The following is a 17523-nucleotide window of genomic DNA, read 5'->3' on the forward strand; positions in this document are numbered from 1 at the left end:
TTCTTCTCCTCTTCAACATAGCCATCAATAATGTAAAATACAGGCTACTATAACAAACCTCCATTGCTCGGCTTCCTACATGCAGGTAAAACTAGAGGTACATCTAGTAACTACTTTTGTTGTTGCTTTAGCACACTTAGCATTAAAGGTCCAATATCGTGTCCCTTTTAAGCAAATTAATTAAAGTCTCGTTCAGTTTTTCAGCTCTAAATACTAAAGAGGTGGTTAGTTTCATCATGACTGTATAACTCCTGGTTTTAGAGCTGGTCTAAATGAGCTGCTTTGCTCTGAAAATCTTTTTTTTTTTACTTGTAAAACTTGGAGGCTAACTAGTGGTTAAGGGACTTGAGGAAAGGCAGCAGTAAACATCTTGATATCTAAACAGCTTTCATTTTACTCCAACCACGAAACACAACAAAAATGGATTTTCACCGTGAGGAACCTTTAACATCGCAGTTCAAGCTGCTGAATTCAACACTGCAAGAGAAACAGAAAGGCTATTTCTGGATATTTACTGGGCTCATCCTGAAATACTTCACCCCTGCATAAGTCAGCTTATGATTAAACCTTCAAGTGGAATTTAATGTATAGCAGCTCTTTTCTGTGTTTTTACAGTATTATTTGTATTTGTTTATAGTGGCTAAACATCATCTTGCTGAACTTTCACTGCAAAAGATTCCTTTACTACCTGATGTACTCTGCATGCGGCTTGTTTGTAGAACAATAGAAGTGTGTGATATAATGCAGTGTGACAATTCTTACCATTGTGGCAGTGAAAGGAATGTTGTCAATAAGAGAAGAAGCCAGAGCCGAGACCCACATCACCAAAATAATGGCTATAGCCAGGCGCTGGTCTTCTGGCACCGCCTGAGAGGGGAGATAATGACAGCGACAGATAACTGCTACTCCCATTGCCACTCACATGCACACGCCCCCCTTCAGCCCGGCACTGATTTAAATCAAACACACCAATTATGTTCACTCGTTGACACCGAACCTCTGAGAGGACGAAGCGGCTTCAATGTGTGACGCGACCACACCTGTGACTTTTATCTGTGGAGCTCTGCAGCACAAACACGACGAGGCCGGCGATCCACGTGAGACGACAGGAATGATGTCCTTTCAATCCTCCTGACATTCTTCTCTTAGGCATGCGTATCCAGGTTAAAGGAAACAATATCTCCACCTTTCACATGTCCTCAAGCTATACCAAGACAGAAAGGCCATGCAATTCTATCCAGCATGTCGTCTGTTGTTTGGGGAGCGGGTCAGCAACCATGGAAAGCACACCACCTGTCACGTGTGATTATTAGACCTACAAAGGCCCGTAGTCTAAACACAAGCTGACGTACCTATTACTGGTGCAATTCTCTGCTAAGAGACACCTCGCTCGCATGATGCACAGAGGCAGGAATATGGGTGAAAATAACCTGAGATCCCTTCACTGGGTGGCAGGAATCAGATGCAAACAAAATAATTGAATTCAGAGCAGCGCGGAACAAACGGATCAATATGCATGAAATGCAATATCACGTCACCTGTGCCCAATTATCAATTATTCCAGCTGCATGGAGACCTGAGAGACGACAGCTAAGGTTGAGAATCAAAGAAAAAAAACTCACTTTTATAAGCAGTGCTGTCTGTTCTCCAATATAGTCGATAAGCTGCAGCTGGGCTAAAGCCTGAAAAATGAAGAGGAGATTAAAATGAAAAAAAATATATCAGAAGAGAATTACTTATAGGTGGGATTAATCCAAGAGAAGAAAAGCAATTTGGCTTTTATTTACTGGCCATTAAACAGACAGAGACAAATCTATTCTTGTTATCATTCCTGACAATGACAATGAAAAAATGGCGGACATTCCTTGTGCTGTTCTGACAATATACAGTGTTTAATGCTTTCAACAATTAGTTTTGCCCACATCCATACCAAAGACTCAGAGGAGAGAGAAAACAAAGATGTGATTGTGCTGACATTACGGTTCTCTTTTCATCCTTCACTGGGGAGGCTCGTGGGTAAAGAAACAGATAATTACTTTTCACATTGTGAGCTCTGTGACGGACTGAATTTCTGTCAGCGGCCGATGTAGCGTCGATAGATCCGAGCACTGATTGTGTTTCCTTTAGTAACTCACAAAGATGCTATTCAGAGGAGAGCCCAGTTGAACCTTCACTTATCCCAAAACCTGAATAACTCAGGCTGCAAATGAAGGCTCTAATAAGCACTCTGAATCCCAAGCAGTTTGTGGGCGTTGTTTTTCTGCCAACACATTTTTACTCACTGTGGGCTCATTTCTCACGGCAATATTAAGTCATGCACCTCTATGGAAACCGCAAAAATGTGTTCTGTATTTATTTTACAAAAAGTGAAAAACTAGATTCGGTATGTACATTTCTCAAAGTACTCACAGGTGTTAGCAATATTCTGAAAATATGGATGCTCTATATGTGTTAAATATTTTACTATTTACATTTTCACAGTCTCTGCAAACTAAAATCATACAAATAACTTCAAGTCGAGAAAGACATTTCACCATGCTGAATGTATCTTCCAACAACTTGCTGACTATCTGCTCTTAGGTATAGTATTTTTAAGCCTTGCTGCATTTATTTTATTGCTCAAGTTTTGTTTGTGTTGTGTTCAGTCTTCCTTGTCGTTACTTTCTCTCTCCTCTGTGTGAACAAACCTAATTCAGTCGGAAAGTCTCTGAATTTTTGTGCCTGTTGCAGCTGACTTTCACAGCTTTTCGTTGCACTAATGAGCACAGATTCTTTCTTTTCTTTCTACAGAAACTATCTATTTTTGCTTAACCTGTAAATGAAACATGTGGAAGCTAGTAATTTTGGTCGAAAACAGTTTTAATTACTTTTGATCGAAAACTGATATGAACTTATTTTTGCTGACAAAACTTATGTTTACATTTGAAGTTTATCCTCCACGACACTTGGAAAGCTAATGTTTTGAGTATATTTTCAGTTTTACAGTTTCTGATTCTGATAAATTGACTTATTTTTGTGTTTTTTTTAAAGGAAATTTGCCTTTCAAAACTGCAGACAGGTTTTCAGGTTCAGAGGGTTAAAGCTTGTTTTTTCCACTACTCGGTTTTCAGTCCAGCATCTCTTGACAAAACTAGAAACAGGCTGTCTGTCAAATGCCTGAAACACAGCCTATGTATTAAATACCTCCATCAAAACAAAAAGGGCTGCGAAGAACAGCAGCGTGGCCCACTCCACTCGGTGCAAGATGATCTCGAAATCCTGGATGTCGGCCAGAACCAAAAGCCACAGTGCACCCAGGATAGCGATCCAACCTGAGAGAGGGAACAAGAAACACCATCTGACATCTCCCTTTACAGCCAGAAAACACGCTCATATACAATAAAAAAAATATTTATGGTAACATCCAGCAGACACTGAGCCCAGAGCAGCAGGTTTCTACAGATTTTTAACAAGAAGACACACTGCTAAGGGACACACAGAGACTTCTGAAATGTTTAAGAAGTGCTATTTTGTTTAATTAAATGAAGTTCCACCTGCTATCTCTTCATTCAAATGTTAAAGCAGCAGAAACCCTCATGAAACGTTTCAGATGCGGCACTGAGTGTTTCAATCCATGTCTGTGGTAAATGATGCAAAAACATCTAAAGCATAAATAATATACATATGTAAAGAAAATTTCAATCTGGATGCAGATGGTAGACAAAACATGGAAAAAGATTATTTTATAGTCAGAACATTTATTTATTTATTATCCATTTTTAACTCAGACCCTCAAAACAATCAAACAAACGGATCACAGCATGAGGTGGTACTTGCTGGAAACAATGAATAAAGTATTCATTATCACAGGGATGTAATTTCAACACATTGAAGACAGGAGGGCGAAAGTTGCCAGCAGCCTGCTGATATTTACAATTAGAGAGGGGGTCTGAATGAGCAAAGAGTGCGCATCCACATGGAGAAAATTTGATTAAACAGGTGAGCACCAGTAATTGCCTTGGCCGAGGCCTTTGGGGAAAATAATTTCATAACTGAAGGGAATTAGTGAAGAAGGAAGAGCAATGGAAGGACACCAAAAAAAGAGGGCTCCAGAGGGAAGGCTGCGCACAGAGACACTGAAAAACAAGCTCAACATTATATTTGCAGCTTCACAGCATGTTTACGTGCTCAGAACTTGCTGAGCTGTTGCTGGTGGGTTTGGGCCAGACTTCAGCAGGAGCTGGACTCCAAAACTGTGGTTTTAACAGCCAACTTGGTTTTCCAGTATTGACTGTATCCTGAAGTAAATGATAAACAGGCAAAACTCCAGTGGAAATTTAAAAGAAAGTTAGAAATCACTAATGACAATGAACGCCTGGGCAATGTGAAATGAGGCAGAGATGTGTCTGTTCTCAGATTCTCAGTCCTCAAGGTCCTGGTAATCCTGAAGGCAATTTTACTTCATGCTTACTCAAGCTCTTTGGATCACTAAACATTATGGAGGATTGTTGGGATGTTTTATAATGTGTCAGATCAACAACATCACCAAAACATCATCTGAATATTGCAGGCAGAACCTTTGATAAAGTAACACACGACAGGAATGTTCTATAAAAAAAATGTCTTTTGAAGCCTCAATAAAATCTTCAAAAGCTTTTTTCAACATGACATCTTCAAAACATTCTTCAAACATTGTAGGTAAAACATTTTGTCATTGACCTTGTAACCTCATAGGACCATTTTTTTTGAAACAATAAATATCTTTAAAATGCTCTTTAAACTTTGGAACGTTCTGGTATTACAGTGTTGTAGAACTGCAGTATAAATGGTGAATATTATGTAAGCGGCTATGAATTAAACTGAACCTGTGTTCGCTAAAACAAAAACAATGAGTTAAAACACGCTAAAAACATGATGGATCATGTCTGCAAGTCACCAAACATTACAGGCAGTAATTTTCTCATGTGGTACTGGTATAATAACTGATCGGTAAAGCTTTACATTTATCGGAAAACAATGTTTGTGTATTGTTGGCATATAATATGTATTGTGTCTAGCTGTTTTAAACAGTAAATAGCAGAAAAGATTGCTGTTTTAGGACGGCTCACCATATATATGAAAAACATGTTATTACCAAAACAGTTCAATAAAATAGAGCAGTTTCTATGCTTAAATACCAACAGAAACTACTACATAATTCTACAGTCTTCCCTATATGGTAACAGATTTAAATAACGAGGCAGAATTGCTATTAATGTACAGCATTTTGCAGTATGAGATATGCCGTTTTACTAAAAAGTCCAATAACAGTTTAGAGGAGAGTTCAAAAAGCTGATGTTTCTGTGTTTCTGATAAAATCTGGAAGTATTTTGTGTGCAGAATATTTTATTGCTTTATCTAAAGCAAAATCTTGGATAAAACCTTCATGAAGTTCAGTTAGTTTTGTTTTCCCTTATATTTTTACACTTGTGAAGTGGATGAACTGACAGTCAATAACCCAAGAATAATCTGTGATTCTCTCAAACAACACAGAACAGAAAACATGGAGACACTTGATTTCCTTTATTACTATTCATTGATATTCCCTGAAGCTACATCCTGTACAAGACAAGGCACAAGCAGCAGACTACAAACTTTAGTAGTTCTCCAATTAAAACAGCTTTTAGATGAACTCGAGCCGTTTATGATAGACTCATCTATCATAAACAAGAAGCGACAAGAACTCTCCACACAAACAAAGCAAATGGACACAACACAAAAGCGAAAATACAAAGAGATTTGTGCTTGAACACTGATACGGTTCGATAACGAACTGTGACTTTCAAGAATGTTTTTTTCTTTCCAAATATCTGTCTTCAAATATCAGTCTTCTGATTTCTGCTTAAGGATCAACAAGATTTCCTCTTAACCACAGTTGTAACTTCAAATACCACAGACACATTAGTGTGATCAAATTACCAGGCAATAATCAGACTGAAATTAAATCATACCGTGTAGTGTTAATGAAATTTTAATGTGGCTCACTTTTTAAAACACGTGTGAATGAATAGACTGCACTTGCTGACCTGCATGCATTAATGAGAGCTGTGTTTGGTCAGACGCCTATCCTCCACAGGGACAGAAAACACGTCGCTGTGGGGTCATTCCCATTTAATAAATGTCACGGAGAGGTAACCTAAGCAGCGCCTGTAATTAACTCAGCATGTTTGGGAACCAAACGGCCTCAGCAGCGAGGGGCGGCGGTGACAGTGTGTATATGAAGACAGCCATCTTCATTTAGGGATAGTGTTTGCACTAATGAGATGCTGTGAAGGTCATCTACTTGGCTCATATGAGACACATCACAGAAGTGTTAGACAAGATATAAGCCCCAGCCTGGACCACATGCTGATACATAAGCAGCATGGAGAACAGGAAGTCATGGTTGCATCACATGAGCAGCCACATCTAGTTATATTGACACACATGTACAGCAGACTTTATAACCTGACAGTGATAATCTCATGCAACATGTGGCTACAGCTCTATTCACCACAACAACCTCCATGAAACTTGTTATTAATGATTTGTTATTGGATCCTGATGGACCAGTGACATTGATCCATAAAACTAAAATGATTATAAAGTCCCAGTTGGTGTCTGCACCTGTGCTTTTAAAATATTTCACAGAATGATAGCAGCAGTCATGGTCTATTCTGCTGATTATACATGTAATATTCCCTCAACACCAGTAAAAATAAAAATATTAGCCTCTTTAAAACGCTAATACGTGCTTGGCTTGCCACTAGGGGCAGCAGAAACAAGCTATAAGTGCAGCATAAGTGTTATAGCACCATTTAAGTTCTTATGTCAAACTTTATGCAAACTAATGTGCCTTTCCCTTTATTTAGACATCCGCCAGAAATGGAGCAACTTCCATTATTCACCATTTGTAGCTCTATGTTTGGTCTCCACCACCCTCTGAGGGAAATATCTGTCTCTTTAGTTGCTAAATCTTCCACTACGTTAACCAGCTAGTGCATAGTTTTGCCAGCTTGTTGTTTGGTGAAGGACAAATAGTTGTTTTATAAATCTTGGTACAAAAGTCAAAGAGTAATTTTCCCACCTAATAACCCAACATTTAGCCCGCTGTGGGGATTAAATGTAGCAAACCAATCACTTACGCAAAAACGCATTGGTATCTGTGCAACAGTGTGGGAATGTCATCACAGAAAACAGGTTTAAAACTTTTGTGTACTGCAAAATACACAGATTTACCTTGTGCACAAGGATAAATCAGCATTTTGTGAATTTGTTTGGTAATGGTTTGACTCTAACAGATGCTCATTTATGTGTAAAGTCCCACACTAGCTTTAAATGAAATAAATGATAGAAGAGTGGAAAGAAAAGATGCCCAAAAGTCAAGCTGAAACAGCCTTAGTGAATAACACTTGACGTGACTTGAGCAATACCAATAGGAACGTTGGAAAGACTTAAACACAATCAAGATAAATCAACTAGCATCTAATCTAGAGAAGCATAATTACTATTTTAGATACAAAATTCATTGCTCAGATCAAAAAAATTATGGCAGTTGATAAGTCTGCAGAGTTTGTCTGACAGTGTTGGAGAAGCAGATGGAGGAATGGGTAGTGGAGACAACTGAAGCTGTATTCTGTTTCTCTTCATAGATGAAACGACAGCAAAGATCCGTACAGACAACTGACAGAATTAGAGTCATAATCCAAGACAAACAATACACATATCCTTGGAGTTGCAAAGAAGGTGAAGCAGGGAAACTGAATACCACAGTTCACTGGGCGACTCTTTCTGTAACTTGTCATGATTGTTGGGACTTAGATCTGAGATTAAAGCAGGGACATCACCCGCTTCCTCACGAACATCAACCTGAAGACCCATCAAGAGCTACTATACATGTCGAAAATTCAGTACCAAGGAGATGGTCTTGAGAGAAGCTTAGAAAAAGCGCAAAATCAAACTGGGTAACGCAACTCTCCACTTCAATCGTGATTGACCGTTAAAAACACAGAGAATACAATGAGATGAAGAAAACCCCAAAAGAAAAGGATTTCAATTTCAAACACAAGAATGTAGATCCACTGAGATGTCAATATAGAGCCCTATACAAGAAGCACAGCAGGAGCCACAGAGTCAGGGATTCACATTAGAAGCCTATAATCTACCTAACTATACGTGTGAATGAAACTAAAGTACAACGCAGAATGAATGACAGCAATTTAAATTACAAAACTATTGTTAATGACATCAAGATAGAAATTAGTGACTGTATAAAATAACATGGTCAAGGTCCAACTGTTGTTTGGGAAACAGTTAATGCACCAATGAAAGGAGATGGAATCTCAAGAAGAGCATACGTAAATAAAATGTAAAGCCAAAAAGACAAGTCAGTGAAAACACAGAGAGTGCAAGAAAAACAACCTAAAGATAAGAAAAAGGGCCGACAAAGCAGATGGAAGAACGGAAACATAAATATACCATACTGACTGAAAAGGAACAGATTCACAAAAACCCCTTTATGAATCAGACCCAAAAGCTACAAAACTCTTATTTTAAAGTAACAAATGAGGTCATGAATACGAAAAAACTGAACAAACTCTTCAAAGACTACTTTATGAACTTGTACTGACGACTAAGGATTGATGATGAAGATTACATCAGAACTACTTCACATCCAGAGACCTGCCTTCCATAGGAGAAACACAAAAAAAAGAACTGGAATGGCTATCAGCAGACTAAACCAAAGAGAAGTACATCACCACTATATGGTTATATTTCCTAAATATTACTCTCAGCCAGCATGGAAACAAACTGTGATAATTCTAAATGAAGGCAAAAACAACAAATGCTGCAAATCTTATCAGCCAGTCTCCATATTGAAACGGGATTATGAATTGTTTACATCTCTAATCTGGAACTGAGTATTTTTTTTCCCTTAACTTATTAAGCCAGGAGTCAAGAGGATTTATACAAGGAAGACAAACAAGATAATATCAGCTCATGGTGGAACAAGCTTATAATCAATATTTAAGTGTAGCTCTGGCATTCTACAGTTAGCTGGCCTTTTCTCTACAGACACAGATTCATAACAAACACGCCAGGAGGATACAGGCTCTATATAGACATCCAACAGATAGAACAAAGATCAATGAACACCTTTCAGTAAGTTTATATAGAAATATGAGTAAAAGGGGACGATGTCAACAAAAGGAGAGTAGTGCCTTTATTGTTTTATTGCATTAGTGGGTTACAATTGTTCTGCTCTTTACATAGAAAATCAATGAAGTTCAATAAAGCAAAAGTTGGAGTAGTCAGGTGATATGTTCAGATTGCACCAACCAGTCACAACATTAAAACCACAGACAGATGACCATCTTGCTGCAATGCAATGTTCTGCTGGGGAACTTTGAGTCCAGAGAGCTGTACTCCGAAGCCAGATTAGTGGGTTAGAAGGTGTGTTGAGATTGAGGGTGGCTCTCTTTTTACCAGCTAGATCACTATAGTATCTGACGCAGAGTTTCGGATTTAAATTGACTGGAAGAAGCGCCTTCCTTTTCACAAAACATTTCCTGATGATTATTTAAGAGCTATACAGATTCTCAGCTGAAAGAATATGTTTTTTTCTGCAAACATGTTGAGAAATATGTTACTAAAACCACTGAATGACACCGTGGAGTTACAGTATCGCACACTGTGTGCATCGCGTTGCCATGGGAACCCGACCTTTATTCAGAAATCGTCTAAATATGTTTTTATATTTGGCTCATTTACACTGCTGGTAGTGCAGCTACTAGAACACAGGTTAGAAGATGTACTATTCTACTTGTATTTATTATCGAGAATACTCAGTAACATCAATTTCATTTAGATTTGACCAAATAATAAAGTGACACCCTTCCTAATGGGACAGTGTGAGATCTCAATGCATTAAAATGCAATATCATGTTTAAGTAGAGGAAGTTTAAAGTTTAACCGTTTTAATGTGCAGCTGTCAGAAATGAGCAGCTGCACTGATCAGTAAAATAAATACATTAGTTTTCGACTAGCATTCTGTCTTGCATCATTTGCAGTAGAAGCGTTTCTTACCACCATACATCTTCATATTCCTTGTCATTGTGGACTGCAGCAACTGTACACGATCGTTTCATTTTGCACAGACGAGTCATGTGTTGCATTAAACGCTTCCTTTCGTGTAAATACATTCAGAATTTGAAGTAGACAGTCTGAATAAACAAACTAAACTGATAACCATCGTTGTGATACGCGTCATCTCAGTCTGAGCTTTAAGTTGTTGTCAAATATAAAAAAAGTCTGGCTGTCTTACACTTGCTTGGTAGTACAGCCCTCAGGTATTCATCTGGATGTTACTTTGACATACACCACTCATCTAAACATCGTTACAGACCAAAAAAAACACTTGCCCCAGCAGGACAATGCACTCAGCCACACTGCAAAAACTGCTTGAGGAATGAAACCAAGAGGTTCTTCAAACTTCCCAGATCCTCATCTGGAGGCAAGCTTGGTCTCTGGAAGTCCCATCCACAACACACAGAAGCCAAAGGGCCCGCCACACAAAACCCCCAGATGTTTTGTCAGGTCAGAGCTGTTTTTATAGCATGAGAGGGACTTACACAGTACTAAGCTGGTGGTTTTAATGTTGTGACTTATTGGTGTGTGCTATTTGTTCAGTTGTTATTTAAAAAAAAAAGATTAGGGATGCTTGAAGATGATGGAACTCATCTGCACGTAAATTTACTCATCTTTTCTGGGTACCACTATTAAGGCCTTTGTGAGAAACTGGGTTGCACAGTCTGATACATTTACAGTACGGTGATTTCACACAGCTCTTAGGTTGTTTATTAAGTTCAAGCTTTTGAGTGGTTGTTCGTGGAAATTGTGGTATTTAGTGTGTTTGTAGCTCTGAATTACTGCTACCTATTTTTACATTTAAAAACAAGTGTTGCATGAAAGAACTAGATGTAGTTTGACGGGAACATTGCTCATCAATGCAGGTTTCAAATTGCACCACATGAATAGATGTATTATGATGGGTCTAAATGTAGCTCAGTATCCACGGAGTCTGTTAGTGGCATCTGCTAGTAAGCCCATTTTTTAAAATTGCCCACAGCAACACAGCTTGGCCCGTGAAAACAGTGGAAAAACACAAAAACAAGGAGCCGCACTTACCGAGCTCGAGGTGAATGCTGGGAACAAAGGAGTTGAGGAAGAACATGAAGATGACCACGCCAAGGACAGACGCACACTTCACCAAGAGAACCTTGTCAGTTATTCTGTGCTGTGGAGGAGAAAATAATATTCTTTCTGAATGAGGAAAAGGGCGATTTTATCACGCAACTGACAGTGTTTGTCTTCAATGAACTTTAAAAGTCCAGGCCAACTTCATTACTTAGATAACATCAATGCACCACGGTCACAGTGGGTGAGGAGGTGAAGTACCTTCTTTTGCAATTCTTGAATATTTTGCTCCCAGTTCTTGTCCTCCTGAGATATTTGTCTGTTGGACAGAACAACATTTACATTTCACATTAATTTCATGTCTCTAAGAGTTAATAAACAGAAGAAAATATCAGTTAAATCACAGAAAACATGCCTCTCTGACCTGTTTATACTTAAAGTTGTGCTGTTTCTAGGTATTTGCTGAGTATTTTTTTACATTTCCCACAGTTTCTAATTTATGTTTAGGGACAGGATAATTGCTATGCTGGTCCAGAAAGCAGGTGTAGCAAAAACAGAACAAAAAATGTGTTTTTATGTACAAATGAAACTAAATACACCTTGCAGCAACATACTTTGAGAGGTTATTGACAGAGAAGAAGTGATGTGAATTTAGACACAAAGCACGTTTTCCTAGCATGCATACATCAATTATATAGAAAATTGATACAACTGAACTTAATGGATTTAACAGAAAATCAATATTTGACGCCTTCAGAATGAGAACAAGTTTCTTAGTGATGTTGGGTTTTAAACAAAAGAATATATTTTGTCTAATTTCAGAAGTAATAAACAATTAAATGCAGAATTCTTCATCTCATTAAACAGAAGGCACTAATAGTATCTGCATAGTATGTAATGAGGCTGTAAATATGACTTGCTTTTTAGAACTGTTCTTGTGTCTAAAAGCAATCATAAGAATGACAGCTACATTTTCGGTTATCAGTGCTTTTCTTTTAACCTTTGGAAGGTTTTCATCATCTTGCGCAGCAGACTTTCCAGGTTAAGGACTTTTTGCATCAGGAGGCATTTCACAGCTGTCTCCTCTCGGCTGGCAGGGTTAATGCGTTGAGCCGTTTGCCTCCAAACCAGGATCTCATGCTTCAGTTCTGGAGCAAGAGGACAAACGGAGCGGGGGGGAAAGACACCTGTTTAGTGCACGTCAAACACACAGTCTTTAGAGCGCTGAAGTTGAGCAGCAGCATGTTTATCGTGGGGGATTTACACGGTAATGTCTTCTGCAGCTGAGATTTTATTGTGATGTTTTCAGTCATTGTGCTGTGTGAGCCTCCATCAGGGGAATAATGCAGCCCCGTGGTGGGCACATTGACCAGCTTCAGAGCAGCTAAAGCTGAAACAGAGATGCAGCCTGAGGGGAGCTGGACCCTCATGTAGATGTCAGGAGGTGTCATCCTTTTTTCAGAAAGGTTGCTAGGTGACCTTAACAGGATCTAACAAGGACACGAATAAAACAAAACAAAAAAAAACTTTCCTGTAAGCAAATCCGCACAATTACCAGCCACGGCAGGAGGTTTGAGCTGATGTAGCCACATGCTCTCCTGAGTAAACCAGGTTGGCGGGAGAAGCAGAAACTCCACAGGGTGGGACTTACAGATGGGCTATTGGGTCTGCATTGAACGGTCACCACAGTCATCAGCACTGGCTTCTGTGAATCTCCCCAAGGCTCACTGTGACAACACAGCTCCATTCAGTCTTCCTCACTTCCTAAATGGGAGCACTGGGGAGTGCGGTGGTCTCTGTTTTAATGATCCCCTGCTAAGGTTCTCTCAGAGGGGAGGCACTGTAGTATTGTGGGTAAACACTGAAAGGTGGTGGCTGTGCTTCCAGAGGAATTGCTACCAATTTCACACAAAGTTTTATTGTTTCGCCCATTATCTACATCCCCGGGGTCTCGTATGCAAAGATGTACAGGAGCACAGAATAGATTTGAGGATGGAGGATGCAGTCATCTTCCAAACCAAACACACCCTGTGGCTTTTATTCTATTAAATGATCCTCCTCTACCTCTGGACAAGATACCAAGTCTTCAGGGAGGGCCAAATATTCTTATTTTCTGTTGGTGGACAATTAAAGAGATGCATAAAGGACATGTGAGCTATCGGAGTAACTGAATAGTTTGTACAGCAGCACAATTCCAAAAGAAGGGAGTCCTGTGTTTCTCTCAGGCCGCTCTCTGGATGACTGAATCAGTTGTTTCACTGCCAACTAGTCAGAGCCAACAGTTGAACATCAGAGAAAAGGGGTTTTCTGAGATGAGCCATGTGGTGTCTGGGACACTGGGTGAGTCACCAGAGTCTCGACGGAGGCGAGCCAGGGAAAGAAGCAAAAGGATTTCCACCCCTGTTCATGATGCTGGACTTAGCCGAGTGTCTTGAGTAATTTAGTTGTGATTTTTAAAAATCTGAATCCTAAGGGGGACTGTAAATCCTAGTTATTTATTACATCATGCACACGAGTAGCAGTAATCCATTGTGGAAATTACCCGTTGGTTACACAGAGAAAGCACCAGAGGCAGATTAGCAGCAAAAAGCTCGCCAGAAATCTGCTGTTGTGCGCCACAAGCTTGATGCACCAAATTCAAACTGACACAACATGTTTGTACATCTGCTGACCCTTAATTAACGCTCAGTTTTTGGGCATTTTCACTCAGTGTGGACTCATTTTTCACTGCAATATAAAGTCCTAGACGTCTATGGAAACAGCACAACTACAGCAAGCAAAGACAACTTACAAATGTATTTTGCGCAGGATGACAAAGTAATACAGTACACACGTGGACAAAATTGTTGGTACCCCTCAGTTAAAGAAGGAAAAACCCACAATTCTCACTGAAATCACTTGAAACTCACAAAAGTAACAATAAATAAAAATTTATTGAAAATTAAATAATCAAAATCAGCCATCACTTTTGAATTGTTGATTAACATAATTATTTAAAAAAGCAAACTAATGAAATAGGGCTGGACAAAAATGATGGTACCCATAACTTAATATTTTGTTGCACAACCTTTTGAGGCAATCACTGCAATTAAACGATTTCTGTATTTGTCAATGAGCGTTCTGCAGCTGTCAACAGGTATTTTGGCCCACTCCTCATGAGCAAACAGCTCCAGTTGTCTCAGGTTTGATGGGTGTCTTCTCCAAATGGCATGTTTCAGCTCCTTCCACATATGTTCAATGGGATTCAGATCTGGGCTCATAGAAGGCCACTTTAGAATAGTCCAACGCTTTTCTCTCAGCCATTCTTGGGTGTTTTTGGCTGTGTGTTTTGGATCGTTGTCCTGTTGGAAGACCCATGACCTGCGACTGAGACCAAGCTTTCTGACACTAAAGCTCCAGTTTGGTCTCATCTGTCCAAAGGACATTCTCCCAGAAGCTTTGTGGCTTGTCAACATGCATTTTTGCAAATTCCAGTCTCGCTTTTTTATGAGTTTTTTTCAGCAGTGGTGTCCTCCTTGGTCGTCTCCCATGAAGTCCACTTTGGCTCAAACGACGACGAATGGTGCGATCTGACACTGATGTACCTTGGCCTTGGAGTTCACCTTTAATTTCTTTGGAGGTTGCTCTGGGCTCTTTGGATACAATTCCAACGATCCATCTCTTCAATTTGTCATCAATTTTCCTCTTGCGGCCACGTCCAGGGAGGTTGGCTACTGTCCCGTGGGTCTTGAACTTCTGAATAATATGAGCCACTGTTGTCACAGGAACTTCAAGCTGTTTAGAGATGGTCTTATAGCCTTTACCTTTAAGATGTTTGTCTATCATTTTTTTTCGGATGTCCTGGGACAATTCTCTCCTTCGCTTTCTGTTGTCCATGTTCAGTGTGGTACACACCTTTTCACCAAACAGCAGGGTGACTACTTGTCTCCCTTTAAATAGGCAGACTGACTGATTATGAGTTTGGAAACACCTGTGATGTCAATTAAATGACACACCTGAGTTAATCATGTCACTCTGGTCAAATAGTTTTCAATCTTTTATAGAGGTACCATCATTTTTGTCCAGGCCTGTTTCATTAGTTTGTTTTTTTAAATAATTATGTTAATCAACAATTCAAAAGTAATGGCTGTTTTTGATTATTTAATTTTCAATACATTTTTATTTATTGTTACTTTTGTGAGTTTCAAGTGATTTCAGTGAGAATTGTGGGTTTTTCCTTCTTTAACTGAGGGGTACCAACAATTTTGTCCACGTGTGTATAATGCCATAAATTGTTATTTTAAAAAGTAAAACTAGCATAAACTAAAACTGGAAGTGTCCATAGGCTGTACTAATACTGGAATAAAGGTAACTCTACACACTGTAGATATTCTATTATTTCTAATACTTGTCTCCTACCTGTCTGGTGTAAACACGGCCTGCAGTTCATCCGAGTTCAGCCTAAAATCTCTGAATTTTTGTCATGTGACTGTTGGTCACAGCTTCTTGGTTGCACAGAACGTTTTTCTTTCATAATTTTGTGCCATCTGTTGATTATTAGAAAATTTTTGTATGATGTGGAAAAAAAATGATTTTGATGATTGACTAGATTTGGTTCATCCTTCCCCATGATTATTTTGGAAAGCTGAAAATCTTAGGAGTTTTTCTGCCTTTACAGTTTCTGGCTTGATTAAATGATGTCATTTTGGAGATTTCATTTTAAATAACATGTTTTTGAGGTTCAGAAGAGGTTAATTAAGTTTCTATTAGGTCAGTACTTCACCTAAGAAGGTGTCTTGCTTTATTGTATTGGCAGTGTGCTTGCACAGGTGTCCTTAATGTGATAATACTCTTCGTAACATAATGAAAAACCATCGTAATACATTTCAGATTGTGTCACATCCAGTGCTCCTTTGATTTATATCTCAGTCACAGAACAAAACCATAATCTCACCCACAAAGCACCATATCAACAAAAAGAAGAAAAAAACATGCTCATGTAGAAAAGGATTAGGGGGAAAGACACAATATTTCCTACAAAACTGACCATTTTCATCAATATTTTAAAAATATACATACATTGCATTTGTGTGTCACCAACTCACCAACTATTTCAATAGACTCTTTGTTGTAAAGTTTTTTGTTCCAGTAGAGCATCCGCAGGAAAGGAAATGAGGTGAAAAGGACGAGGCATATTCCGAGGAACATGTAACCTGTGAAACTGGCAAAATCAATCCCCTGTAAGGCACATAATTAAAAAAAAACATGTTAGACAAACACAGTCTGCTGTGAATTTCATTCAGATGTGACAAACTGACATCAGTTTTGATGAGAAAACTGCGTGGAGCAATGACCTGTACAGCAGTGACACAAAGTGGGATAAGTAATGTGGTCTTCTGAATTAGTATCTAGTGGGGAAAAAAGCAGCTCCGCAGAACAACTCTGGTGGTGCATTTAACCGCAAGTAATTTCAGTAATCACTGTTCTGTATATTGGGTGAAGAATAGAGGCATTCTGGCGCCATTAAAAGGCATTAAAGACAGAGTACAAATTTAAAGACCACCTGGAGAAACAACAATGAATTTGATTTTTGCACACAAAGAGGTGTTGATTTTTGTATCCTCAAGTTTTTTTTTTTCAAATTCACAAAGGTCTAGTGTGGCATGGACCTCATATTTGATGCATGAGAAAAAGCAGCCCCTATAGGAAAACTGGTTAATAGTGACCTCTACAGGATCCCCTGTTGCAAAATAAAACAAGAACAGATGAAGAGAGGAGGTGATACAGCGAAACATCCATCCATCCTCTATACACTGCTTTATCCTCACTAGGGTCGCGGGGGGTGCTGGAGCCTATCCCAGCTGACTCGGGCAAAGGCAGGGGACACGACTCGACATGATGTATTGGCTATTCAGCAACAGATTTGCTTCCCTTTGTGTCACCCAGTTATTTTAGTCACGATGCTTCTTATCAAGCACAACTCTGTCTACTCCTTTATTCAGGCCTCCATGGAGACATGCTCTCTTAGTCTGCAATGATCTTGTGGGCTGAGAACAGAGTTTATAATATCCTCTATTTGTGTTCCAGAAGACACATGAGAACAAAACTGACAGCGAAAAGATCTAAGTGTGTAATGGAAATGTATCTCTGTTTGCAGCCATCAGCTGTGACCCCGGTGTGTCCATATTTCAGGACCAATGTCATCGACTCCGATTGGAGAGGATCCATTTGGCAGAGAAAAATTATTCTCTGCCAAAATCAGTAAAACTATACTACATGTGGTGTAAATTTTGTATGCACCATGCTAGTTTGCTCCATAACAAATCAAAGACAAGGACACTCCGATGAGGG

The 17523-nt window shown here is 39.1% G+C and overlaps 1 protein-coding gene across 1 annotated transcript in view; it reads right to left on the minus strand.

The window, feature by feature from the left end:
• oca2 (oculocutaneous albinism II) overlaps nt 1-17523 on the minus strand; it is a 66940-nt gene that overhangs the window by 20081 nt on the left and 29336 nt on the right. The window contains exons 15-21 of the mRNA XM_022201946.2: nt 16278-16410; nt 12194-12341; nt 11455-11512; nt 11185-11293; nt 3184-3311; nt 1623-1682; nt 763-867 (exon numbers count right to left, since the gene is read on the minus strand). Of these exons, the coding sequence (XP_022057638.2) occupies nt 763-867; nt 1623-1682; nt 3184-3311; nt 11185-11293; nt 11455-11512; nt 12194-12341; nt 16278-16410 (741 nt within the window). The remainder of the gene's footprint in view (nt 1-762; nt 868-1622; nt 1683-3183; nt 3312-11184; nt 11294-11454; nt 11513-12193; nt 12342-16277; nt 16411-17523) is intronic.

Source organism: Acanthochromis polyacanthus, chromosome 4, assembly GCF_021347895.1.
Source record: "Acanthochromis polyacanthus isolate Apoly-LR-REF ecotype Palm Island chromosome 4, KAUST_Apoly_ChrSc, whole genome shotgun sequence".
Classification (NCBI taxonomy): Eukaryota; Metazoa; Chordata; class Actinopteri; family Pomacentridae; genus Acanthochromis; species Acanthochromis polyacanthus.